The sequence below is a fragment of the Orycteropus afer genome, unplaced genomic scaffold (assembly GCF_000298275.1).
Source record: "Orycteropus afer afer isolate SDZICR_OR568_19922 unplaced genomic scaffold, OryAfe1.0 scaffold00397, whole genome shotgun sequence".
Classification (NCBI taxonomy): Eukaryota; Metazoa; Chordata; class Mammalia; order Tubulidentata; family Orycteropodidae; genus Orycteropus; species Orycteropus afer.
In genome coordinates this window covers 144,096-170,402 of record NW_006921984.1, presented here as the reverse complement: position 1 = coordinate 170,402, position 26,307 = coordinate 144,096, and the positions used below count along the sequence as shown (strand labels likewise).

Here is a 26,307-nt window from a genome sequence, read left to right as displayed (position 1 = left end):
ATTAAAAAAAAAAACAACTCATTGCTGTCGAGTCGGATCCGGCTCATAGCAACCCCGTCCTTGGGTTTCCGAGATGGTATTACTACGGAAGTAGATTGCCCAGCCTTCCTTCCGAGGAGTGGCTGGTGGGTTTGAACGCCAGCTTTCTGGTTAGCAGTCAAATGGCTTAGGCACTAAGCCACCAGAGCTCCCATTCAGCCTCTAAATGTTGAAGACCGATGATGGTGAATAGAGCTGATTTAATATACATACAAACTGCCATATAAGATTTGATTTAATCTTGACAACCTCAAGCCAAGTGCACACGAATGCCACTTTACAGATGAGGAATGTAAGGGTCAAGAGGGCCTTGCGATCTTTCCAAGGACAAAGACCTGATGAGCGGGAGGTCTAACACTGGCATCCACAGCCACTTGCCTTCAATGTTAGTCCATTAGGGGAAGAGCGATGTGAGATCTTTAGGGAAAGGAACCCCAAGTGTTTGATGCACTTCAGAATCATCTGAACCTCATCTCCCTGAGATACTTAAGTGTAGGATTATCCTTAAAAGTATGTCATGTAATTAGGAAGTAACCAAAGAACAAGCCCTTGGGAATTCTGCTTTATAACGTTGTGGTGTGTAAAAATCAGCAACCAGAACAAATCAGCAAGTGAGTTCTCGAAATCAGGCACATTTTAAATGAAAACTCATTCATTCACTACACCAATTTATTAAGAACTATTTATTGAGCCTGCCTTAGCCCATGATAGCAACGTAGTAGGTGAAATCTTATTGTTTGCTTGATTATCTTAAACCTAAGCAATGGGACCCAGGGTGTAAGTCATACTAAACCACCTCTGCAATATTTTGCAAATCAGGTCTAGGAACCAAGATGCAAATGCCTGGAACCTACTTGATGAACTAGCGATGATTAGGTAGCCACCATGAGGCAGTGGGTGGTTCACTGGGAGAACGCTTGGCTTCCATGTGGGATACTCAGATTTGATTCCTCACCAGTCCACCTCATGCACTGCCACCACCAGGATGGCAAACAAGGTTCAGTGGGACCTCCAGACTAAGCTGGACTAGGAGAAGGGCCTGGTGATCTATTTCTGGGTATCACCCAAGAAAAACCCAAGGATCTCAGCAGGCCAATCTGCAGCTGATCATGGGATGGCAGAAACCTGGCAGCGCTCTGGTTGGTTGTGTACGGGGCGGCCGTGTGTCAGGACCACCGACTTGGTCCCCGCTAACAACAATAAGGTGACTACCATCATTACCCCTTCCCCCAACTACACAAAACTCATTCTCTAATCTCTAGGTTTCAGTTTTCTTGTCTGAAACTACAGTTCAGTACTAGATGGATATTAACATCCCAAGTAGCAGGAAACTTGGGGGGTCTATAAACTACTTCATTAACATATATTATCCAGTTGTTGGACCCATGCTGGTTTGAATCATCCATTAGCACAAGTCTACAACATCAGCAACCATTCTGTTGTCTGGTAAAGCTTCAAACACGAATCTTGCCATAATCACTGTTTCCATTTGGCCACTTCTAAAGTAATATTCATTCAAAAACTATGCTTTGCTTAATTACTCTGAAATGGCTATGATATAATTGATCATTCTCTAAATGTAGTTACTTTGTATAACTTGCTCCTCTATTTAGACTAAAATACTTACCCTCTTGTCTTTCTGGCACTATTCCTTTGGGAAATGAGTTCAGGGTCAAATCCAAATGATAGATAATATAATTTTTTAATGTACACCACAGAGAAATGGCAATCTCTGTGTTTAATTACATGCTATTGAATTTTAACAAATTGTTCTAGGGATGGCTGCCAAATTTCTACAGTTTAGAGCAACTACACCAGGAGAGAATAGGATGGTTCATAATTTATGATGCATTATTTTCCTTGGAATACAGTAACACTCATTGTGGCTCATTGTAATGCTATTAGAGAAAGAGAGAGAGACGTATCTCTCACCCCGCCCCATGTGGGATCGCCTACTTAAAGAAATAATCTTAGGCTCTTTTCTACAGCCTTAAATGAGTCATTTCTCACTTCTATTGTTCACTCACTACCCCAGTGCCTAAGGCACTTGACTGCTAACCAGACGGCTGGTGGTTCAAACCCACCAGCCACTCCTCGGAAGGAAGGCTGGGCATTCCTACTTCCGTAGTGATACTGCCTCGGAAACCCAAGGAGGGGTCGCTATGAGTCGGGGCCGACTCGATGGCAAATAACAACAACAACAACCCCAAATCAAGGAAACCTGGTGGCACGATGGTTGGCAGTTTGAACCCACCCTGGAGCTCCACAGGAGGGAAGATCTAGAGATCTGCTTATGTAAAGATTACAGCCTAGAAAATCCTTTGGGGCAGTTCTACTGTCACATGGGTGGCTATGAAGCAAAAGTGACTCGACAGCATCTGATGACAACCACCACCCCAAATCACATACAGTCTCTTCAGTCGAGTGCGGAAAGTTATGACTGAGTTCTAGAAATGCGTATTTCAAGCACAAGGACCATGCAAAGAGGCGTGATGAGATGCAAGAGGTAACAGGCACCAACCATGCACAGTACCTGGCACCCCTATTATGGGCATGCCCAACACAGAGGAGGACTAGGGAAAGGGAAAGCCAGCCTGGGATTTCCTCTGAAGAACCCTGAAGCAGACGGAGGAGAACACGCCATCAAGAAGGGTTAAAAGCATGAGGGGCTTACAGGTAGCTTTACAATAATTACCTAGGTTAATTCTGAGGCAGTGCTTGGGGAAACCACTGAGTGGAAGTTCATCTGGTTCTAGGAGAGGAGAAATGTCCCTGAACTTAAACTTACTATAGTAAGTTAGGTCTTAGAACAGAAAGTGATGGTGAACTTGTATATGTGACAATACTAATCTAAATTTAGAGGACACACATGCTACAAGATTCCCATCTACCCAAGCTAGAGGGGCTAAGAACTGGACTGCTGTGGACATAGGGGCTTGAGGGAGATAGCAGAAATCTACCAGAAATAAATGAATTTGCAAAGTGGCCCCTGGCATAAAGGAAGATGACAGGGGCACAATACCCATGTGGCAGTGGAGTCAGGGGCATCATTCTGTGATGTCACATCCCTTCTTGTAGTTGCCACCATAGTAAGTCTAGTCCCCATCACCTTGGCTTATCACACTGATCTCTGGTTGTTCTTCCCCGCTGTATCTTTATAACTTCTTTTCTCTCCATCTTCAAGGAGGGTAGGTCTAATCCACAGACCCTTTCCCATCTCCTCACTTTCAGCATTTCTTCGATTGATTGAGAAGCCCTGGTGCCACAGTGATTAAGTGCCCAGTTGCTAACCAAAATGTCAGTAGTTTGAACCCACCAGCACTCAACAGGAGAGGTGTCAGTCTGCTCTTAAAAACATTACAGCCTTGGGGACCAGGTTTGCTGGTCTGATAGAGACTGGTGAAACCACTGAGACAATGGCCCCTAGATGCCCTTCAGGTCTGGAATTGAACCCAGTCATAGGGCTTCCAACCAAACAAAAGACAGGCATATGAGTTGAACATTTGCATTAGGTAGATACACTCTTTGGAGAGATCAATCATGGGAAAACAGAAGGCCTGTACAGGCACGGGGAGACAGCTTGGGGAGCAGGTATACATGGAAGGGAAGGACACAAGGAAGAGGTAACCATGGGGAGGAACTGGGAAGAAAGCTGTTGCATTGTATAAACTTGCAGTCAATGTTATGAGACAAAGTATATGTGAACTGCTGTATGGAAAATGAATTTGCTGTTAACGTTCACTCAAACCACAATAAAAATCTGGTAAAAAAAAAAAAAAAAATTACAGCCTCAGAAACCCTTATGGGGCTGTTCTACTCTGTCCTATAAGGTCACCATGAGTCAGAATCAACTTGATGGCAATGGTATTTTTGTTGTTTTGTTTGGTTGTGTTTTTTGTCCCTTTAGCGTAGATACTGAGGTCATACAGACTAATTACTTGTACCATGCAGCAATCTGCATCTGTAAAAATTATAGGCAAGAAAACCCTATGGGACAGTTCTACTCTGTGACATGTGGGGCCACTATGAGTTGGCATCGACTGGACAGCACCTAATAACAACAACAGCAACTTACATCCTCTGGTCACGTCCATGATGAAACTGGTTCAGTTTCTCTTGACTAGGAAACATGGTCTACCGGTCAGGAAGACTCCTGGTGCTGTCTTTAAAAGGAGCCAAGTGCCAATGTTGCTAAGGAAAGCTTGGCTGTGAATTTGTTACTTAACTCCAATGGTTCCAAACAAAAAGTGCCATAGTCACCTGCACCAGACTCTTTAAAAAAGGGGTGAGGGGCAGGACTGCAGAAGAGATGTAAGGCCAAAAGGCCTCAAGGGAGGTTTTATCATCCATCACTGGCCACACAGGAGAGTGCTTCACCTGCTGGGAAACTCCAGGTCTTTCAGTCTCAACAACAAAAACTGCCTGCAGAGCAGCACCTGAGCCTACGCATGCAGAGGAGAACCGTGCACCATGGCTGGGGCCTTTGGGAGTAGAGCACCAGGCCCTTCCTCTGGTGCCTCCAGATGGGTTTAGACTGCCGACCGTGGGGTCAGTGGTTGAGCACCTCACTATTGGCACGACCTAAGAACTCCTGGCTTAGAATGACCCCTCTATAAATGGTAGGCGTTTGATGCTATTGATGCTGATAGCAATACTGCATTTCTTGGCCAACAGCCTTGGGACACCAGGGATGACCACAGTGCACAGTACCCAGGAGGAGCATTTTCCTCCAAAGCCAACATTCGAGACACCATATAAAGTGGGGTGTTGTATTTAGGTTAGGGCTTGAAGATAAAATTGACCTTCTTCCCCAAAAAAAGAAAAGTCATATAAAAGTAATGGATAAGAACAATGCTTAGCAATATGATTTAATTTAGCTCAAAAGTTTGTTCCTTTCATTTTATGCAAATAAGAAATGTATTTGTGTTAAAATCCATAGCTGGCATGGCTGGAAAGAACCTTTGGGAAGACCTGTGGGGTAAGGTGTGCCCTGAGGTAAGGTGCTCACTAAGCAATCTGCAAGGAGCATGTCTGAGGTACATGGGCCACTTCTGAGACAAAGGCTTTCACCTGCAGAAAACTCATCCATCCATTTATTCAACAAATGCTCAAGTACCTACTATGTGCTGGGCACTATTCCAGGTGCTGGGAATACTGCACTGAACAGATGAAACACGTGCTCTCAGGATGCTGTGCAAACTACCAGTTGTGAGGAGGGTGCAGAGGCCCTGTTATTCTCTAAGAACTCTACTTCTCAGCTGTCCCATAAGACAGATCAGAGTTCAGAGCACATGACTGCTGGCCTTTGCCCAAGTCTCCTGCTAGAAGTCTGCACACTCTCAACCTAGGCAAGCAAAGCTTCCTGCTTCCCCATAAAATAAACTCTTTCTGAAGGGTCACAGGAAAACTGGGGCCCTGAAGGGATGGAAGCAGTTGACACAGCTTTGGCTTGTTCCTCCAGCTCCAGACCTTGGAAAATAAATTGGGGGGCAGTTTCTAAAGACTCCACAGTGGAAATTAAGTATTTATCTAATTTGATCACATTTCCACTTCATTTCCTGAAGGATAATTTCTATCAGACGCCACATTCTTGGTGGTGTTCTGCTGAGACCCTGTGAGTGATTCTTCAGATGATGATTGACAGCTCTTGGCTAGTGTGCATGATTCCAGGTCCTGGGGCAGGAAGTCTCAGAGAAATTCCACTACCCATCACCCCCAAATCTGCAGAGACTGGGCCAATGCAGGCTTGAACTAAGCACATGCAGATAAATATAAAAATGAAGTACCTCTTCGGGGCTATAGTTTTCTCAAAGACTCTCAGAAGGACTAAAGATCAGGAATATGATGAAAGGTGAGAACACACCCACCTCCAGAAAAGCTTCAAAAACCTCAAACAAGCCCCTTCCTCACCTTTTTACTCTTTGGGAACAAAGCACAGAGGGAGGCGATTCCCGGACCCTTTTAGGTCCTGGAAGCCCTCAGATTAGAATCCCATGGGTGAAATTCTATGGCTTCTCTAGCTCTACGTCCTAGAATGCAAATCAGGATGGGCTCAACAGTGTGGGCACTGCCACTACGCAGGGCAAGAGCTTCTCTGACAGTGTGTGGAGAGGAGTCAATGGACGTGTCTTGAAAAAAAGATTCTGCAATTTGAGTAGAATGCTGAAACATGGCCCACAGGCAGCTCATCTCGGGAGCTCTGAACGTACACACATGAGCTCTGAGAAGACTGCAGCAGAAAAATCTGTTCAACTTAGTTAAACCTAACATTCCTGAAAATTACATGGCCATGGAAACCACCTGTGGTAGCTAAGGTTATGTGTCAACTTGGCAGGGCCCAGTTTTGAGTGGCTGGACAGTGGGATGTAGTTATTCTCCGTGATGAGGCTGGTAATCAACTCCACAGTGGAATCTACTGTGAGCAGCTGAGTGGATGTGGTCTGCTTCCAGTATATAAGCAGCAGCTTTGAGAAAGGTCTCTGAGCTATTTAGTGTGCTTGGATCCTGCATTTAGCTGTGTCTTCTTCAGTCAGCAGCCTGCCATGTTGCCCACTCATCTTGGGACCGTTTCTGGACTTGACCTAGTGGCCCCCCATGTTTCTTGATGATCGTGGGACTGTGCCATTTTACTTGTTGACCTTGGTTTGTCAGCCTCAGCAGCCAGCAGCTAAGTTAAGAAAAGCCTCCAGCTTCAGTGGGCTGGTAGCAAGAGGCAGAGCCAAAGCCCAAGGGCAAGGGGCTTTCCCCCAGCCCCTAGAGCCAAGCACTTTGACCTTGGACTTCTAGCCTCACTAACTGTAAGAGAATAACGCTTGTGGTATGTCTGGTATAGCAGCACCAGATAACCAAAACACCATCCCCCCTCTGGAAAAACACATAAATTTAAAAGAGGTATCGAGTGCCTAGTATGTACCAGGCACTACCTAGGTATTGGAGAGAGGGGTGATCAAAAGGGGAAACAATTATGGTTTTCATGAAGCTAACACATTTAATATTTTATTTTCAAAGGCAATCTGTGAATGAACTATTTGAGGCAATCTGTGAATGAGGTCTTTTAAGAATTTAGTCTTATGGATCTCTCCAACCCATCAAATTCCTCTTAAAACCCCACAATCTTCAGATCTCTAAGGAAAGAAGGTAGTAGTTATAGTTACTCCTCACAAAATGCTTCCAGATATTCCAGCCTGGACTCCAGGAACCCACAGTGGCAAGCAAAAAGCCCAGTACTAGAGGCCACTGGGTATTTGTGAGGTTTATGTTTGTTGTCATAGCCATGTACAGTGCCTGACTCGCTGTAGGAGTCTAAGAATGGTGTTCCTCAACGAATGGGGAATGCCAAGGACTTCCTTTACTCTCCAAATTTTGATCAGAATCACCAAGCTGAAAATCCCATCTTAGTCTCCACGACCAAACTGAACTTAAATGCAGACTTGAGTGGGCAAAGCTGCCCTGTATGCCAAGATCAGATGTGGGCACCTCTTATTTGATGATGCTTTTATTTGCGAATGTTTTAATGACAAAATATAGATTTCTAATGGAAGCTAATGTATCAAAGCGTAACCCCTGTAGAAGCACAGCTGTCTTAGGGTCTGAACATAAAATCGGAATTGAAGAGCACTTTCTAACACCAGCCCTGCAATTCCCTTTAAAAAATATAACACTTACATATGTTAGTTTTTCAGTCAGTAAAATAGGGAAATAAGGATTGGCTTATCTGCCTCAATGAAGTACACCAGCAATTTATAAATAAGCAAGCTATCAAGAAACAAAACAATAACTAATTTTGAAATTCGATACAAAAAAAATTCAAGGGGTTTAGCCCATTTCAATTGCAAACCAATTCAAACTAGTTCAGTTACAGCCGATGTAGCAAAATCATAAAAGACTTGAATTTGTACCATATGGTGTACCAGGAAGGTAACTGGAATGAGAAAAATTACAGGTCAAAGCCCTGGAATGGCAGACTCAGAAAAGGCGGAGTGAGCCCTTTCAGGAGTCCCATGTGGGGGACTGGATTACTGCCAGGAATGTGGACAGACACACATTCAAAGCGACACAATCGGCCGCCACCTTTGAGCCAGGCACCGCTGTCTACAACTCTGCTGGTCTGAAGATGTGGTTGCTACATAACGTGCCAGCACCCTTGTTTTCTAGGTGGTTGCTACGTAACGTGCCAGCACCCTTGTTTTCTAGGTGGGAGATTAAATTTCTAGCAGAGCGTCAAACCGTAATTTTTCCTGTTCCGGTTATTGTTCTAGAACACCTACATTTTACAAATTCCAGTCCATTCCAGTTGTGCTTCATCAGCCATGACTGAACCAGCTCCAAGTCCTGTCTCAAACACTGGAAACACAGAATGACTTTCTGGCTGTATACTCTTGTCGCAGCAAGAAAAGAGATCTAAAGAAAGGAAACCAAAACCAAACCCACAGCCGTCAAGTGGATTCTGACTCACAGTGACTCCATATGACAGAGCAGAACCAGCCCATAGGGTTTCTAAGGCTGTAATCTTTACGGCAGCAGATTGTCACATCTTTCTGGCTGCAGACCTTTTGGTTAACAGCTGAGTGTTTTAACCACTGTACCACCAGGCTCCTCAGAGAAAGGAAGGGGTTACCATTTGCTTTTCAAATAAAACAGTCTGCTGAGTTTCCTCAGACAAAATGTACAGAATCTTTAAAACTGGGATTAATTTCCCCTGGATTTCACAGTGCTTTGCTTTACTTCTTACTTCGTACATTCAAGGGATGCACAGTGTTTAAAAACTGTCATGATAAACAGAATCTAATTTTATTGGATAGTCTTTCAAAGGGTGAAGGAAATGTGAAGAGTTGAGAAAGTATGCAGCCCATATTGTTGGCATCTTAGCACTTAGGATCATTACAAGCTCTCACAAAAAGGCAACACTGGGCTTTCAAGCTGAACTGTCTATTATCTCCTCCTCAGAGCCCCGGGCTATCACTGCAAAGCACAGTGGTCCATTCTGAGCTCTGAATAGAGAAAAGGAAGAGATCATTAAATTATAATTTCCATGCACAATTGGTACAAGTATTTCCTACCAACAGGATTAATATGAAAGCAAGATTCCAGAAGAAAGCTGCTCAGCCGAGAGGATGGCAGTTTAGTGTCTTGTAAATTTGATTTCACCGAAAGCCCTGACACATCATAATAGTGAAATCCTATTTACTGTAGCAAGCTGGATGGATAATGCTATTTAATACCTGGTGTACTGGTGCCGTCAGCTCCCAGCTTTGTATTCAACGTTCTCATCTTACCTTCAGGTTAATGCTTCTTGACAGCCTACACGGTAAATAGAGCCCCAAATTAAGTGCTGATCCCATGATTTGCAAATCTTTCCTCTAAACTTAGACACAGAATCACTGGCTCTGGGGAAGGGGATCGATTTAATGGGATGCATTTTGAACAGCTCACCCCAGAAAAAATGTGAGTCTCACATCCCTACAGCCAGATGACAAAAGCATTTCAAAGTTGCCTACCCCACGTTTCCTATCAGAACACTCAGAGAGATGACGAGAAAAGCCAACACACTTGGAGGACTTGTTGACTAATGAAAGAAGGCGAAGACTCTCACATCTACTATACTACACTGATTTTTCTCTCAAGAGCAAAATAGGGGAGAGAAACAAACAAAAAGAGCCCATCTTGCTTGCTACTTTTGGAATAGCCACGATAAAGCAGGTGAGAGTGCACTTACTGATGAAGACTGAAGACTACAGTCTGCAGTACGGATTATACCTCAACATAAAGAAAACAGAAATCCTCACAACGGGACCAATAAGCAGCATCATGATAAATGGAGAAAAGACTGAGGTTGTCAAAGACTTCATATTACTTGGTTCTACAATCAACACCAATGGAAGCAGCAATCAGGGTATCAGACATCATACAGCATTGGGCAAATCTGCTGCAAAGGACCTCTTTCAAGTGATGAAGAACAAAGATGTTTCCTTGAAGACTAAGGTATGCTTGACACAAGCCATGGTGTTTTCAATTGCCTCATATACATGTGAGAGCTGGACAATAAAAAAGGAAGACTGAAGAAGAGGCAATGCTTTTGAGTTGTGGTGTTGGTGAAGAATGCTGAAAATACCATAGACTGCTAAAAGAACTAACGAATCTGTCCTGGAAGAGGTGCAGCCAGACTTCATCTCACCTACTTTGGTCATTCCCTGGAGAAGGATATCATGCTTGGTAAAGTGAAGGGACAACAAAAAAGGGGAAGGCCCTCAACAAGATGGACTGACACAGTGGCTGTAACGATGGCCTCAGGTATAGCAAAGATTGTGGGGCTGGCACAGGACCAGGCAGTGTTTCGTTCTGCTGTACGTGAGGTCGCTATGAATCGGAGACAACTCGATGGCACTTAACAATAAGAGTGCAAAATGTTTCAGTCTTTGAAACTAAATCATAAAACCAAACCACACCAAACCCATTGTCATTGAGTCAATTCTGACCCATACCGACCCCATGGGACAAACTACAACTGTCCCATAGGGTTTCCAAGGCTGTAATCTTCATAGAAGAAGATGGCATCTTTCTTCCATGGAGCATCTGGTGGGTTTGAACCACTGATCTTCTGGTTAGCAGCCAAATGCTTTAACCACTAGACCACCAGAGCTCCTACTAAATCTGTCCATTATGTGAACAAAAGAGATGGTTCTTCTGGGCCTTTTTTATTTTTCTTCCTAACAATCAACATCAAAATGCATTTATTTCAACTAACATTACTTGTTAATGATAAAAAAAAAATTGGGAGCAACTCAAGGCACGTGCTCCAAGCTGCTTTACCAAAACCTCTTGTCACTTGTAATGGCATTACAGTGAAAAGGGACATTGGTTTCTAATATCTGGACTGTCCAAACTGTCCAAACTCACTGATCACAGAACCTCAACTGTTTCTGCAACTCTCAGGAACTCCAGAAACCCTGGGGAACCTGTCCTCATTTCAACATGAGTGAGGAAGCCAGTGCAGACATCGCAGTTGTCAAAGGAATGATGGATCTCTTTAGGTCAGCAAGTGCAAACCAGTAGAACCCACACAGGCCCATCTACCGGAAGGCTATGCTTTTTACCACTGAGTTCCGTCTGCTCTAACCTGTCGCATGAACAAAGTGTACACACTACTTCAGTCTCTACACGTTCTCTGTATGACCCACACTGCTGACAGCTATTTTGAAAGCACTCTGGGGGAACACAGCAAAGGGATTTTTCATCCTGTGAGTTGAGTAAGTTATCTCCCTCTCCCAAAAGAGGACTGTGCACATTCTAGCATCTCAGACGTCTGTGGTCTGTGATTCCATCTTGCGTTAATCCCTGAGAAGGCTGACCCACCTTCACTCACTGAAACATTTTTCCAATGACAGACTTCAGCTGGTAGTAAAAGCAGAGAGCCATTCCTTCCCATAAGGAGCATGTGGGCTGCCAATAATCAGCTCTATTGTCACTTCTCTTTATTATCAGTGTTGGCATCATTTTGCTCCCCCAGCTTTTTCACAGAGGCACACAGAGCCGAAGGTACTAATTGACAAAGAAGAAGTCAAGCAATCAAAAAGCCAATTAATCATACAGATGCGTCGACACTTCATGATGCAATGGGAAGATGTGCAACCCACTAGACAGGAAAGGCTTTAAAAACCTGCTCATCTGATGTAAGCATGACCTTAGAATTTAATTAGCAACTCTCCACGGGTGACCAACTAGTCATGTACTTTTCTTCTTAATGACAATTTATTATTCCCCATTCTTGGTACACTGCTCTCTTTGACTCAGCATGTACAATTCCTCTCTCTCTTAATTATGGAATTTGCTGTCACATGTAGGCCAACAGTTGCTGAATCACAAGGAATCTAAACAGAAAGCAAGACGTGCCACACTGCCCTGTTGATCAACACTCTTACGTGTACCTAGTTAAGCTCTCTGGGCTCCCCAACCTCCACAAGTCTTCTGGGCTTTTATGACCCACCATTCTCATGGAAGCTAAGAGCAAAGCAGACTTGGTAAGGCAATTCAAGTTCATAACTGAGAAGTGGTGTATGTGAGATCCACCAATCAAAGAACTCAGGTCTTCACGAAGTCCTGGGAGACAGGAGCCTTCATTCTGGAGGAGTCCTGGCAGAATACGGACAGTACCTCCTTGTGATACGGCTGGATCCACCCTCTCCCTTCCCTTTCAGAGGGCTAGCAGACTACTGCAAAGTAGGCATTTTCCTGAAGGTCATACAAGACAATTCCGATGCTCATGAAATAACCACTGAAAGCTGTTTATCAAAAAGAAATGACAAGTCTGTTTTCTTCTAGAAGATGAAATGAGATGACTGTGTCATTACCAACAGTGGGAATGTGTAAGTGAATGAATGCCTCAAAACAATTTTAAGACTGACCAAATGGCTACAAATTTCTTCCTTCAAAGTGAAAAAAGCACAAAACAGAAAAAACAAACCCACTAATATGAAGTCGATTCTGACTCACAGGGACCCTATAGAGCAGAGTAGAACTGCCTCATAGGGTTTCCAAGGCTGCAAATCTTTACAGAAGCAGACTGCCTCGTCTTTCTCCTGTGGAACAACTGGTGGGTTTGAACCACCAACCTTTTAGTTAGCAGCCGAATGCTTTAAGCACTGTACCACCAGAGCTGCTTAAAAGAAGCACAGCCAGATAGTAAATGAACTCTTAGGGTGTCATGCTCTAGTTGCTAAGTAATAAGACCTTATTGATTTCCTTCTGGCCAAATTATCCCAGGATGTGCCAAATCCTGGGGAGAAAACTGTGCATTTTGAATGCTGAACACTTTCAGGGATGAGGTAGCATTAATCAAATGATAACATCAGGACCCAAAAGGTTCCATTAGAAGCTAGAGTATGCTAACTGACGACCCAAAGAATTAACAAGACAATCAACAGGACACAGCTTGTGAAGCACAGAGCTGACGACCACCAAAGCTAGTACCAGATAGTGGTGGAAGCTCAGGTTTTTAACCTGGCTCAAATCCAGATCTGTCAGCTTTGGGCTGTGTATTTTTGGACAAGTTGCTTTAAGCCTCAGGGTCTTCATCTAAACAATGGATTGGACAGACCCATATGGCTGTCTGAGGATAAAATGAGAGAAGCCACACAATATATCCAGCACAATGTGTCAGCCACTACACTGAAAGATTATACAAAAACTGCTTGGATGACATTATGGTACCGATTTAGAAAATCTATAATTCATTCACTGTATAGCTACTATGTGTGAGATGTGGAAGATACAGAAATAGGAGAAATGATCTCTTCCTTCAAGTTTGTAAGAAAAACACAGATAATGAATCCCAATTATCAAAGATAAAATGTGGCACCATAAAGGGTATAAGGCATTATGGAGAAGACTGAGGGACTTGGGAAGGCTCCTTAACAACGTGTAGGAACCTTCTCTTTGAAAGCTGCCCTGGGCTTGTCTCACTACAAACAATCAGTGATTAATACTTTCCAAGTGTCTATTAGGCCACACACCTCAATGTGACCCCTATAATATTCTTTAAAGGTTAAGGTTTATTTCACATCTATGTCAAGGCTGCTTGATAAACTGGCAACATCTGACTATGAAATAAGGACTCAAAAAACTTCTATCTCAGTGAAGCGTTACTGCTTTTGAATAATGGTTCTAAGAGGAGTGAGATCAGTCCAATTCAATTACACTTATTCCTCCTCCCACTCAGTGGCAGAAGAAAAGGAGCTCAGACCCCTGGTGAACTAGTCAATAGAAATATCTGGGAGGAGACAGCGCTAATCACACGTTCGGGTTACGTAACTGATGACGTTACTGAAATGCAGCCAAGGGGCAAACCAAGCTGTACTCTAGAACGGAATGTGCGTCACGTGGTTAGTAGATCCATATTCTCAAAAGGAGTTTGCATCAAGTCAATGCACATGAGTAGTTCAGCTAACATCACGAGCCGTCAAAACAAGGTAATGTATACAATTCCTGTATTTGCTCACCCAGCTGATGGACAGATGGGAAGGCTATCTCAGAGACCAGCCTTGGAATGATTCTGTCGAAGACTCATCCATGCCCCTCCATTAACAACGTGCTACCTGGAATCTAGCTGATGGTTTCATCACTGCATTTCGTTAAAACCAGAGGGGCACGTGTGCTTATATCCACTTTTAAACCAAAGGCAACCTGGATTTCACAGTAAGATGATTCTGCAAGTTACCATAATATTACCTTATAAGCATTATTTTTCTTACATTTTACATTACTGGAGTCAACACTTCTACATCTTGTAATACAAAATGTGTGCATAATTACTAACAGAAATGGCTAGACACTGTACTTTCCACAGTCTTCACAATGCAAGAGAAAATCATTTTACAATGTTTTGGAATAAGCCTAAAAAATGCTTTATCATTAGAGATGTAAATGTCTTTCAAGTACTAGTTCCTGGATGAAATCCAATTGGACAAAATTCAATTGAGGCACTTTAGGGATGGCAGTAATAAAAACAGGACTCTGTGGAAAGGGGCAGAAGGTACCAGGAAGCAGAATAATACTGAAGTAATTTTATGATTATTAGTATCTTGTGTGCAATGGAAGGTAAGTAAATAGTCTTTAATGGCAACAGCTCCCATTCATTCAGCTCTTTCTCAAAGGACTTTTAGACATATCAGCTGATCTGGTCCCCACTTTCAGATGAATAACCAGAGACCAAAAGAAAGTAGGTAAGTGGCCAAATAACTAGATGGCAAAGCCGAGACCTCCCGACTCCGAGTTCAGTGTTTGCTCTACCACATGCTATTAAACATGGCAATATGAAGACCTGACTGATAACAGTGGGGTTATTCTACTTCTGATGCTTCCAAGCTCACTGGGGATACTCATCTCTCAGTGAAAATTCCTACATAACTACTCTCCAGCTTGATCTTCACAAAGGAAGAGAATATATTTTGCTGATGTGGGGAGACACGAATCATGATGATTTGATCTGCAACACACTGTATTCATCTATCTCTTATCACATGTTCTACACCATGCCAACAACAACAGTTGACTTGCTGAGCAGACCAGCTTAATCTGCCAAGAACTAATCAACCCCATCCCTTGCACTAATTGCTGAACAGTTTCAATGAAATGGGTGGATCTATACAAGAAATGGGGAAATATTTCTCAGTGTCTTTTCCTATACCTGGCACAGTCACCAATGGAGAATTCAAAGAAGGGACCTAGCATAGTGAAAAACCAAAAACCAAACCCACTCCCCAACTGAAGTGATGATGACTAAGAGTGACCCCCAGTGGGTTTCCAAAGCTGTATATCTTTACAGAAGTAGATTGCCTCATCTTCCTCCCACGAAGCAGTGGAGGGTTTGAACTACTGACCTTCTGGTTAGCAGCCAAATGCCTTACCCACTATGCCACCGAACTGTTTACCTAGCATAGCACAACCTACAGTAATGGCAAAGAAAATGATCAATGAGTGAGAAAAAGGAGGTGCTGGGTAAATCACCTCAAAGAATTTCATCCTCACTCATTTATCCAACTGACATTTGATAACTGTCTACAAAGTATGGTAGTCTCAAGGTAGGAAAATGAAATGATAGCTTCTATTGATGACATGGTACACAGCACTGGATGCTATTGGCAGTACTTTATGAATATGAACTCACTTAACATATTAATAAGGTAGCACCACTGGGTTCTCATTCTGTAGCTGAGGCAAAGGAGAAGTTAAGTAAGATGCCTGAGTTATGTGGCAGGTAAACACCAGTGCAGGGATCTGAACCTCAGTCTGATGTTAGAACCTGTGCTCTGAACTAGGGTCTGCAGACAGCAGAAGGCCATGTCCAGCCCCACGGCCTGTGCTTGTACAGCCCTCTCACTAAGAATGCCTTTTACATTTTTATCTAGTTGGGAAAAAAAAACAAAAGAGAACACTTTATAACATATGAAAATCATATGAAATTCAAATTTCAGTGTCCACAAATTGGAACCCAGCATGCTCACTCATTTACACATGACCTGTGGCTGCTCTCACATTAGTAGACTTGAGCAGTTTCCACAGAACCCCGATGAGGCCTGCAAAGTCTACATGTTTATTACCTGGACTTCTACAGAAAATGTTTGCTGGCCTCTGCTTCTAACCTTTATGCTATCTACCTATTAAACATCTCTACTTGAATGTCTCAAAAGCAACCTTAACAAGCCCAAAAGCAAGCTCCTCATTTCTTCCACCACCCACACCATGATCCATAACTTCATAGTCTTCCCCCATGAAAACTCCAACCCTCTAGTTGTGAACACCATAGCCCTACAGTATCTCTGCATCCTTTCTTCCCTTCACCCTTCATGTTCAAAGTCATCAGCAAATCGGTCCCCTCACCCTCTGAAATGTACAACCACATTTCACTGTCTCCACTGCTACCACCTTGGCCCAAGCTACCACCATCTCTCTTCTGTGTGACTGCTAGAGCTCAGTGGTAGTCGCTCTTGCTTCAGCCCTTGCCCACTGCAAAAACGGTGAGGAGGCCACATGTTCTGACCTCCTCTAATCCCACAAGAGGAAGGCAGAATCACCAACAATAGCCCAAGGCCTATTACTGCAAGGCCAGACATGCTGCCTCCCTCCAGCCCTTTCTTCAACTGTTCCTCCCAAAGCACCCACCACCTCTCTCCTGGGTTCGATAATTCGCTGCAGTGACCACACAGAGCTCACAGATTATGGGGTTTATTAGGGAAGCACCACAGGCTACAATTCAAGTTCAGGGAAAATGCTCAGTCTCTCTCCCAGCCCACCGTCCCTCAGCCAACAGTCTCTCACAGTCTCTTTCCCAGCAGTGCTGGTCCCTCGGTGTCTCACTCAGCAATGTGTGTCTCTTTCAGGAGCGCATGTCTCTTTCGGCAGCGTGTCTTCCTCAACCAGCAGTCAGAGAGAGTTCTGCCTCTAGGAGGCCTCCTTTTGAGCCCGGCAGGGTGGTCAAACTAGCCAATTATGGCATCAGAACTCTAAGCACCTGAGAGAGAGTGGGCACCTCCCAGAACATTGTTTTGTGCCACTCCCAACAGAAATACTCCAGGTGGACAACTTCAGCAATCAGGAGCTCCTCAGTTGCTCATAGAAAAGCCCACCTTGGAGTTTACAGAGACTTATGGGTAGAAAAGCCATACTAAGTAATTTACTACACCACACCCACCATAGCATTCCAGATGCTTCTGTACTCACAAGTCCCTCCAGTCTTGCCCAACAGCTAAGCACACTCCTGCTTCAGGGATCTGACACTGGCTCACCCCCATTACTGCAGGCCTCTTCTCCAATGACACCTGACTAGATGGCCCTTCCCTTTGCACACAGCCTATACATCCTGGCCCTGGGACTCTGTTTCCCTGCTCTGTTGTTCACCATATTATCACAATCTGCCATCCAATAGATATGCTGGCTCTTGAATGAATTTAATCAATCTAATAGGCAGATATTGAGTTCATTTCCTTCATTTATATATCTCTGGCATTAGCCCAGGCTTGATAGATCTTAAGTGCTTAAGGAGGTGTCTGCTGAAAGAAAGACGACTTGTCCTTATATTTAAGAAAGCTCAGTCCAATAGCAGAGGAAGACAAGTCAACATATATTTAACATATGAATAACTGTAGTGAATGGCTTAATAGTGTATCTCTTATTTTTTTGTACTTTCTTATCAAATATCCTATTCTAATAAAATGTCTTTTTGGGGTGGGGGGAGAGGTCTCAATCAAAAGGCAGAGAGCTTTGTAACCTCTTAGTTCATAGTCTATGAAACTATTCAAACAACAAATCTATTTCATCAAATGAAGGTACTTAGCAGGTGCTCAACATCCCATTCTTAAATTCACTGTCACCTTTTGTTTCAACCCTAATTCCCTTCCTTCCGTCTCTGTGCAACTCTAGGATACATGGTCCATGTTCACTAGAGGTACAGCCTCCATCCCTTGACTGTACACTCTCCTGTCTAAGTCTTGCTGCCCAGCTCCTGGCTACCACTCTTGAAAGAGACCATCATTTCCTAGCCACGAATGCAGTGGAATGGAACATCCATCAAGACAATTTATCCTTTGAAGCCCTACCTACCATTTCTAAGCATGAACTTAAGGTCAGTCACCGTGTGGGGAATGAAGAGTAGCACTCTACTGCTGGACATGGAGGCCATGCAGGTTCTAAACATGTAAGCAAAAGTCATTTGGCGAGTTCCCAGGAGGTGAAATGCATCAATGAACCAACAGCACAACCGTAACAAAACCTATCAAAGAACAAATGACACTCCCTGAAAACAAGATCTGCCTACTTGGCTTCTTCACTTCCTGGCCACATCGGAACTAAGAAAAGCAGTTACTGTATTAATATATTGATCTTTAAATAAATATATGGGAAAGCTGCAGATGTGGTAACGGAAAAGATCTCATGACAAGAAGCAGACATACCCTCTCCTCCAGTCTAGCCAGCTGCTCTTTGTAGAACTCATCCTGCTTCTTTATCACCCGATCTTTCTCTTCCAGCTGCTTCGCCTAAAAAAAGAAATGAGCAAAATACTATCATCAAGAAAAAGCAGCAACAGCAAAGTCAAAGTCAAGTATCAATTGCATTAGAAATAAGTACACAACGTTGCTGGGTTTTGTTGTCTATTAGGTCTCTGCCATAGAAACGCATTAATAAGATGAAGATTGCTGCATTTAACTGTAGAGAATGCGTCTCAACTGTTTTTTTAATTTTTTTTGTTTTTTTAACTGTAACAGCTGTGTCCTACTTTGTCCAAATATATTTGGGAATTTCAAAACACAGCACACCACAGACTGTTTTACTTAACTGCCCTTTCGAAGAGTATTCTCAAGGATTAATATTTTGTACAATGAAACTCTGATTTTATGCCTTTGTTTATGCCTAGGACACGTGATTATTAACTTTTTTCTTGAACAGGAATATGCTTCTATTACATTCTTCATATAAACCTTATTATTTGGGAACCTTGAAATTCCCCAGTGAAACATGCAAATAAAGACACATATTGTAAAACTGCCTTTTTTATATATATATAAAGAAGTTGTTGTCTTGGGGGAAGGCACTGTGCAAAAGCAACTATAATTTTGTGTGTAAGAATTTAAAAAACCGTTATTGCACTTCTAATTGATAAGGCTTTTTTTCCACAATTAAAAACAAGTAGTAATTTGATCCTTGAAAAAACAATGAAGATGGTTATTTATGAATGTTCCCTATGATTAGCTTTAAAAATGCCTTTCTCAAACTGTTGGTTGTCTCTTGAATATTCGGTTAACATGACTCTTATCTCTGAGGGCAGGGACTTGCCCATGTTACCCAGAGGTAGAAAAGTCCTTAATGTAAGAAGTTTTGTTCCCGGAATGCTGAATTCATGCCTCTCTAAGGAGAGAGCAAGTATAGAATGATTCCCACCCTTGGGCCATCTAGGCACCTCATTCCCACAGTGTGAGGTAGGGCTGCCGGGCTCAGGTGTTTCAGGGGACTGCTTGTGACCATTTAGGGGAACCCACTTGCACACCGGCAGGCTGCTGGTTTGCTACTTACTTTGGCTTCGAGCTCCTGCAGCATGTTGGAAACAAAAAAAATGGTTATTTCACAATACAAATCTGCCTTTCCTAACGTCCCAGAGAAATCTGAGGGATAATATCCATCTAAGATGCAACCTGAAAGAGGCGACTGTGGAAAAAACCAGAGGGCTTGGTTAACTAGAACCACTGCTATTGAGCCAATTCCAACTCATAGCAACGCCCACTGGGTTTCCGAGGCTGTATATCTTTATGGAAGCAGATTCCCTCGTCCTTCTCCTGCCAAGGAGTGGGTAGGTTTTAAAAAAACCTTAGTTACCCCACCGACCTTTTGATTAGCAACCAAATGCCTCAAAAACTACACCACCAGAGCGCCTTTGCTTAACTGGGAGCAAACTAAACTGGCACGGTGATACAGGAGTGTATGTATACACAAGACTTCCACAGAAGGTCCTGCTGTCTGAAATCACAATATATAAAACCAAATACAATCTCAGATTACACAAAAAGTATATTCATGTCTAAGTAATCATCTATGGCTCCTTGGTCCAGCATATGAAAGAAGCAAAAATATTTTGACAGACGAAACTGAAGAAAATATACATGACTATCTGATCTAAAAGGAACTCTGGTGGTACAGGGGTTAAGTGTTCGACTGCAAACTGAGAGGTCTGCGGTTCAAACCCGTCAGAAGATGTGGCAGTCTGATTCCATACAGATTTACAGCCCTGCAAATGACACGGGGAGTTCTCCTCTGTCCTACAGGATCTCTATGAGTTGGTACTGACTCGACGACAGATGGTTTGATTTGACTCTTATAGGATCGAAAGAAAAAAGGCTTTTCAAATTCAACAGGTACACACACATACACAAAATATGCAAGAAATAAACTTATAAAAACTTTCACTTAAAAAAAAATCATAAAAACCAAATAAAAGGCAAATGACAAAGGAAGAAAAATTCTAACCTATAACTGTTCAAGTTAATGCTATTATATAGACTCTTCAAAAATATGCCAGTCTCCCACCAAAGCCCAAAAGAAAAATACAAAAAAATGACAAGACAAGCAATTCATAAAAGAAATACAAATATCAATCAAACACATGAAAAAAAAAAATCCAACTGCATAAGAAATCAAAAAATGCAAATTAATATGAGATTCTATTATTCATCAATCAAATTACAAAAATGTAAAATCATAAACAATATTGGCAAGGATACAAGAAAACAGGCTCCCCTATACACTGCTGGTTAGAGTCTAAACGGGTATAGCCATTTTTAAACTATCTTCACAAAATGTAGTAAGTCTTTGTTCTGGTTACCCAGTGCCGCTCTGACAGGAATCTACCACAGATGGGATGGCCTTAACAAACAGAACTTTATTCTTACAATTTGGAGGCTTTAAGTCCGAGTTCCAAGTGCCAGGCTCTAGGGGCTGGGTGAAAGCCCCTCCGTCTTGGGCTTCAGCTCTGCCTCCTGCTCCTGGCCCACTGGAGCTGGAGGCTTTTCTTCACTCAGCTGCTGTCTACTGAGACTAACAAGCCCAAGGTTGACAAGTTAAAAGGCACAGTCCCAATGTTATCAAACCACATGGCAGGCCATTAGTTCAAGTCCATTGTAAGTTCCAAGATCAGCAGAGCATGGCAGGCTGCTGGACAATGACACGGCTACATGCAGGGTTCAAGTGTGCCATAAACTAGAGACCATTCCCAAAGCTGTTTCTTATATACAGGAAGCAGACCACATCCCAAAGGCAGCAACTCATCTGCTCACAGTAGATACCACCATGGAGTTGATTGCCAGTCTCATCATGGGGATAACTATCACCAGATGTCCAGCCACTCAGCCAGGCCCAGCCAAGTTGACACACGAACTTAACCACCACAGTCTTAAAAATATGAATATGCACTAAGGTTTAGAAATTAAGTTGGGTGAAGGGAAAGGCAATATACAATTAAGAGGAAGTCAACACAAAATGAACAAGGCAAAAGAAGACACTGGAAGCATAGTAAGAGGCAACAGAGGGAAACCTGCAGTAACAGTAGAAAGACTAACCCGCAAGCAGACCCTACATAGGCACGCTGAGCAGGTGTGGGAAGGTGAATGGAGCTGCACGCACAAATAGGGTATTTCTACATAAGCAGCTGTATGTGCTGCAAATATACAATGACTATAGTAGAGCACACAGGGTACAAAGTTAAGAAAACTTCTTAGCCATAACCAGGGGCTCTGGTAGCATAGTGCCTAAGACACTTGACTGCTAACCAGAAGGCTGGTGGTTCAAACCCACCAGCCACTCCTCGGAAGGAAGATGGGGCAATCTACTTCCGTAGTGATACTGCCTCAGAAACCCAAGGAGGGGTCGCTATGAGTCGGGGCCAACTCAATGGCAAATAACAGCAACACAGCCATAACCAAACACCGTGAGAGGATGAGTCACTAAGCCAGGGGCTCAGGACCATAGTCTCAGGGGACATCAAGGTCAACTGGCCTAACACAGTCCACAAAGGCAAAGTGCTCCATCCTGCTTTTACTTAGGTGTTAAAAGCTTCTGAGCAGCCATCTAAGGTGCAACTATTGGTCTCTCCTCATCCAGAACAAAGAAGAGTGAAGAAATCCAAAGACACAAGGAGACAACTGGTCCAAAGGACTGATGGACCATGTAAACCCCAGCCTCCACAATCATGAAACCTGAAGACTCAGATGGTACCCACTACCACTGCTGATCACACTGAATGGGATCATAATAGGAGGTCCTAGATTGAATGAGATAAAGATATGGAACAAAACTCAAAATCATTAAAAAATATCAGGCTTACTGGTCTGATAGAAACCAGTAGAACCCCTGACACTACTGCCCTTAGACACCCTTCAGGGCAGGACCTGAAATCACTCCCCGTAGTTCAACTTTCAGCCAAATAATAGGCCTCTAAGATGAAAAATAACATCAAGGAGGTACACACTCCTTAGAACAATCAACCAGGTGAGATCAAAAGGGTACGTTTGCCCAGGGATAAAGCTCAGAAGGCTGGAAAAGATAGGAAAGAAGGACGAATGGAAATAGTGAAGGCGGGAGGAGGTGAGAAGGGTGCTGTTACACTGCGGGGACTGCAATGAATGTCACAAAACAAAATGTGCACCTGTTGGATGGAAAACCAGTTTGCTCCGTAAGCTTTTGCCCAAATCACAATAAAAAGTTATATAAAAATAAGACAAAATTAAGCTTGTGAAAATAATTATGGCAATATATAAAAATGTTCATTATAGGATTATTTAGAATTACAAAGAAACAAAAACCAGCCCAACGGTTAAATAAATATTGGTATGCAATAAAATATATGTGGCTATTGAAATAATTTTCTAGAATATTCAGTATCATAGGAACAAAATAGTCTAATTAAAAAAAAAAAAAGAAAGACTACAGACAGTAAGGAGCATATGATACCTTTTTTTAGGGGGGTAGGGAAGAGGGAAAAAAAACGGATATTCAACAAAATCTAGACAGAGGTTAGCTGGGTGGTGGCTTCTGGATTAGTGCCTTATGTTTTTTCTTTATACAAGCACACCCTGGAGACATGCAGGCTCGGCTGCAGACCACCACAATAGAAAATATATCACAAAAAAGGGAGTCATACACATTTTATTTGTTTCCTAGTGCATATAAAAGTTATGTTTATATGATACTATCTATAGTCTATTAAATGTGCAGCAGCATTGTGAAAGAGTTTGAAATACTGTGAGAAATACCAAAATGTGACACAGAGACACAAAGTGAGCACAGATTGTTAGAAAAATGCTGCTGACAGACCTTCCAACTCAGGGTTGCTACAAACTTTTGTTTAAAAAAAAAAAAAAATGCAGTATCTGGAAAACGCAACGAAGCAAAGGTCTGCTTGTATTTTCCAAATTAAAAATGAAGATACTTTGTCATCAAGGGGCAAAAGGAGGGACATTTCTAAGGGAAAGGAACCATTTGATTGTGATGGTTAATTTTATAACTGCATGTATCCCTCAAAACTCATGGGAGTGCTGGTGGTGTAGTGCCTAAGGCATTTGACTGCTAATCAGACTGCTGAAGATTCAAATCCACCAGCCACTCCTTGGAAGGAAGACCAGGCAATCTACTTCCATAGTGATACTGCCTCAGAAACCCAAGGAGGGGTTGCTATGAGTCGAATCGACTCAACAGCATGAGTTTGGTTTCTTTAGTTTGGTCAACACTCTAGAATTTATTAAAACAATTATATATTAATACATGGATATGTGCCTGTGTCTGTGAGTGTATTGGCTAATTTTTAAAATAACTCAGCTAATCTGACTTCCAGGAATGTAAATACAATCCTGAGAAATATTAAGAAAGGTACATGATGAGATATATATATATATATATAAACTAGTATTATTTAATGCAAAAGAGGTTTGGATAACTAAGGTATTTTGGTTACCTAGTGCCACTCTGACAAATATATATATATATACCACAAACAGATGGCTTTAACAAACAGGAATTTATTCTCTTACAGTTTGGAGGCTGTAAGTCTGAGTACAAAGTACCATAGTCTAGGGGATAGGTGAAAGCCCTTCAACCTTGGGCTTCAGCTCTGCCTCCTGCTCCCGGCCCACTGAAGCTGGAGGCATTTCTTCACTCACACAGCTGATAGCTGCTGAGGCTGACAAACCCAAGGTTGACAAGTAAAAAGGCACAGTGTTGTTACCAAACAACACAGCAGGCTACTAATTCAAGTCCATTGAAAGTGGCAAGATTGGCAAAGCATGGCAGGCTGCTGAACAATGACATGGCTACATGCAGGGTTCAAGCGTACCATAAGCTGGAGACCATTCCCAAAGCTGCTGCTTATGTACAGGAAGCAGACCACATCCCTAAAGCAGCTACTCAATTGCTTGTGGTAGATCCCACCAAGGAGTTGATTGCCAGTCTCATCATGGGGAATAACGACCACCAGCTGCCCAGCCACTCAACCAGGCCCAGCCAAGTTGACACACAAGCTTAACTACCACATAAGGTATGGCCCAACAAGAGGAGTTTGATAATAAAGACTTTGGTCTAGTAACATGATCAAACATGAAGTAGGATGAAAAAATGTTTTGGGGACCAAAGTGTCAACAGCAACTTGAAAGATAAGATGGGAACTTTAGGGGGCAATAAGTTTATGTTAATGGGGAATAATTCAGAAAAGCAGGATGAGAATGGTTGCAAAATTCAAAGAGTGTTGTCAATGTTACTGAATTGTAATTGTAGAAACAGTTCAATTGGTATATGTTTTGCTGTGTATACATTCTAACAATAACAAAACTGTGAGTACTGTGTTCCTTTAAAAAACCATCTACATGAGACCAAATGGTCAACAATTACTTTCCAACAAAGGTGATGAGAAGGTAAGGGAGCAGAGAAACTCCATTAATGGAAATGAACCAATGAGAATGGAAATACTGAGAATGACCAAACAACTGAAGTATGTAACCAATGTCCCTGAAAATTTTGTACAGAAATTAACCTAAACAGCTGTATAAACCTTCACTGAAAACATAATTATAATCTTTTTTAATAAAAGCATTTTTAATAGAGTAATTAGTGATATGTAAAACTCATAATATTAAACAGGAGAAAAATAGGTCATAAAATAGCACTGTATAGTAAATTCCTAATTTTGGTTCCGAAGTAGGGGATGGAGAGTCGGGCTGTGGGGAATTCAGTGCTTGGTGCGTAGGGATGGAAAAAAGTGTGTAGCATGTCAAGATGCCTTCAGTGGATACATATGTGTCAAACCCATTGCCCTTGAGTGGATCCCAGGACAGCAATACTATAGGACAGAGGAGAACTGACCCATAAGGTTTCCAAGGCTGTAAATCCCTATGGGAGCAAATTGCCTCATCTTTATCCCATGGAGCAGCTGGTGGGTTTGAACTGCTGACCTTTCAGTTAGCAGCCCAGCTCTTGACCACTGTACCACCAGGCTCCTCATGCTGTGTGTAGTGAGATATTTTTCTTCTTTGGACCATTCTCTAGCTATCATCCAAACATTTTTATAATTAGAAAACTATCTGAGAAACATGAATATCACATATGTTTATTCTTGACTATGAGATGGGAAAGTAACATGATACAGAAGCTAATACAGAGTGGACTATTAAGTAATTATAGCAACAATCCAAAAAGATTTTAACTTGAACAGCTACTCATGGCATGGAAGTTATTTCCCCTAAACTCCTTAATTATTATCCAGCTCCCTCTGTCATTCAATGTATGACATCACCCACCTTGGCTCTTAAAACACTTGCATGAAATAATGTTTCTTTTGTTCACATATAGTTACGCAGTAAAATTAGAAAGTGCAAAGAGAAAATGAATTGATATTTCATTATGGCTACTTAGAAAACACAAAATTCAGTGCTCCTAGCATATTGCTAGCGTCTATTGAGGACTACACCACCCAACAAATTTCACTGTGAAGAGCTGACTACAGTGTCAATAAAGAAGGTACCAAGAGATCCTCATTTTCGAACATACAACCCTTGAAAATTTTCAAAGCAACATGCCAAACAAAAGGCCATCTATGCAGACTAAAAAACCAGAGGGAGCTGTCCCCAAAGGCCTGGTCACACCACACTATAGGTTAACATCACAAATCTCTCCCTAAACTGCAACCAGAATCAATAGTTTGAGATCCACTGGGGAGAAGGACAAAGCAAGAAACATGGCTGCAAC

The 26,307-nt window shown here is 42.4% G+C and overlaps 1 protein-coding gene across 1 annotated transcript in view; it reads right to left on the bottom strand.

The window, feature by feature from the left end:
- Positions 1-26,307, bottom strand: part of CHCHD3 (coiled-coil-helix-coiled-coil-helix domain containing 3) — a 221,734-nt gene that overhangs the window by 96,553 nt on the left and 98,874 nt on the right. The window contains exons 3-4 of the mRNA XM_007953481.1: positions 19,600-19,614; positions 18,483-18,566 (exon numbers count right to left, since the gene is read on the bottom strand). Of these exons, the coding sequence (XP_007951672.1) occupies positions 18,483-18,566; positions 19,600-19,614 (99 nt within the window). The remainder of the gene's footprint in view (positions 1-18,482; positions 18,567-19,599; positions 19,615-26,307) is intronic.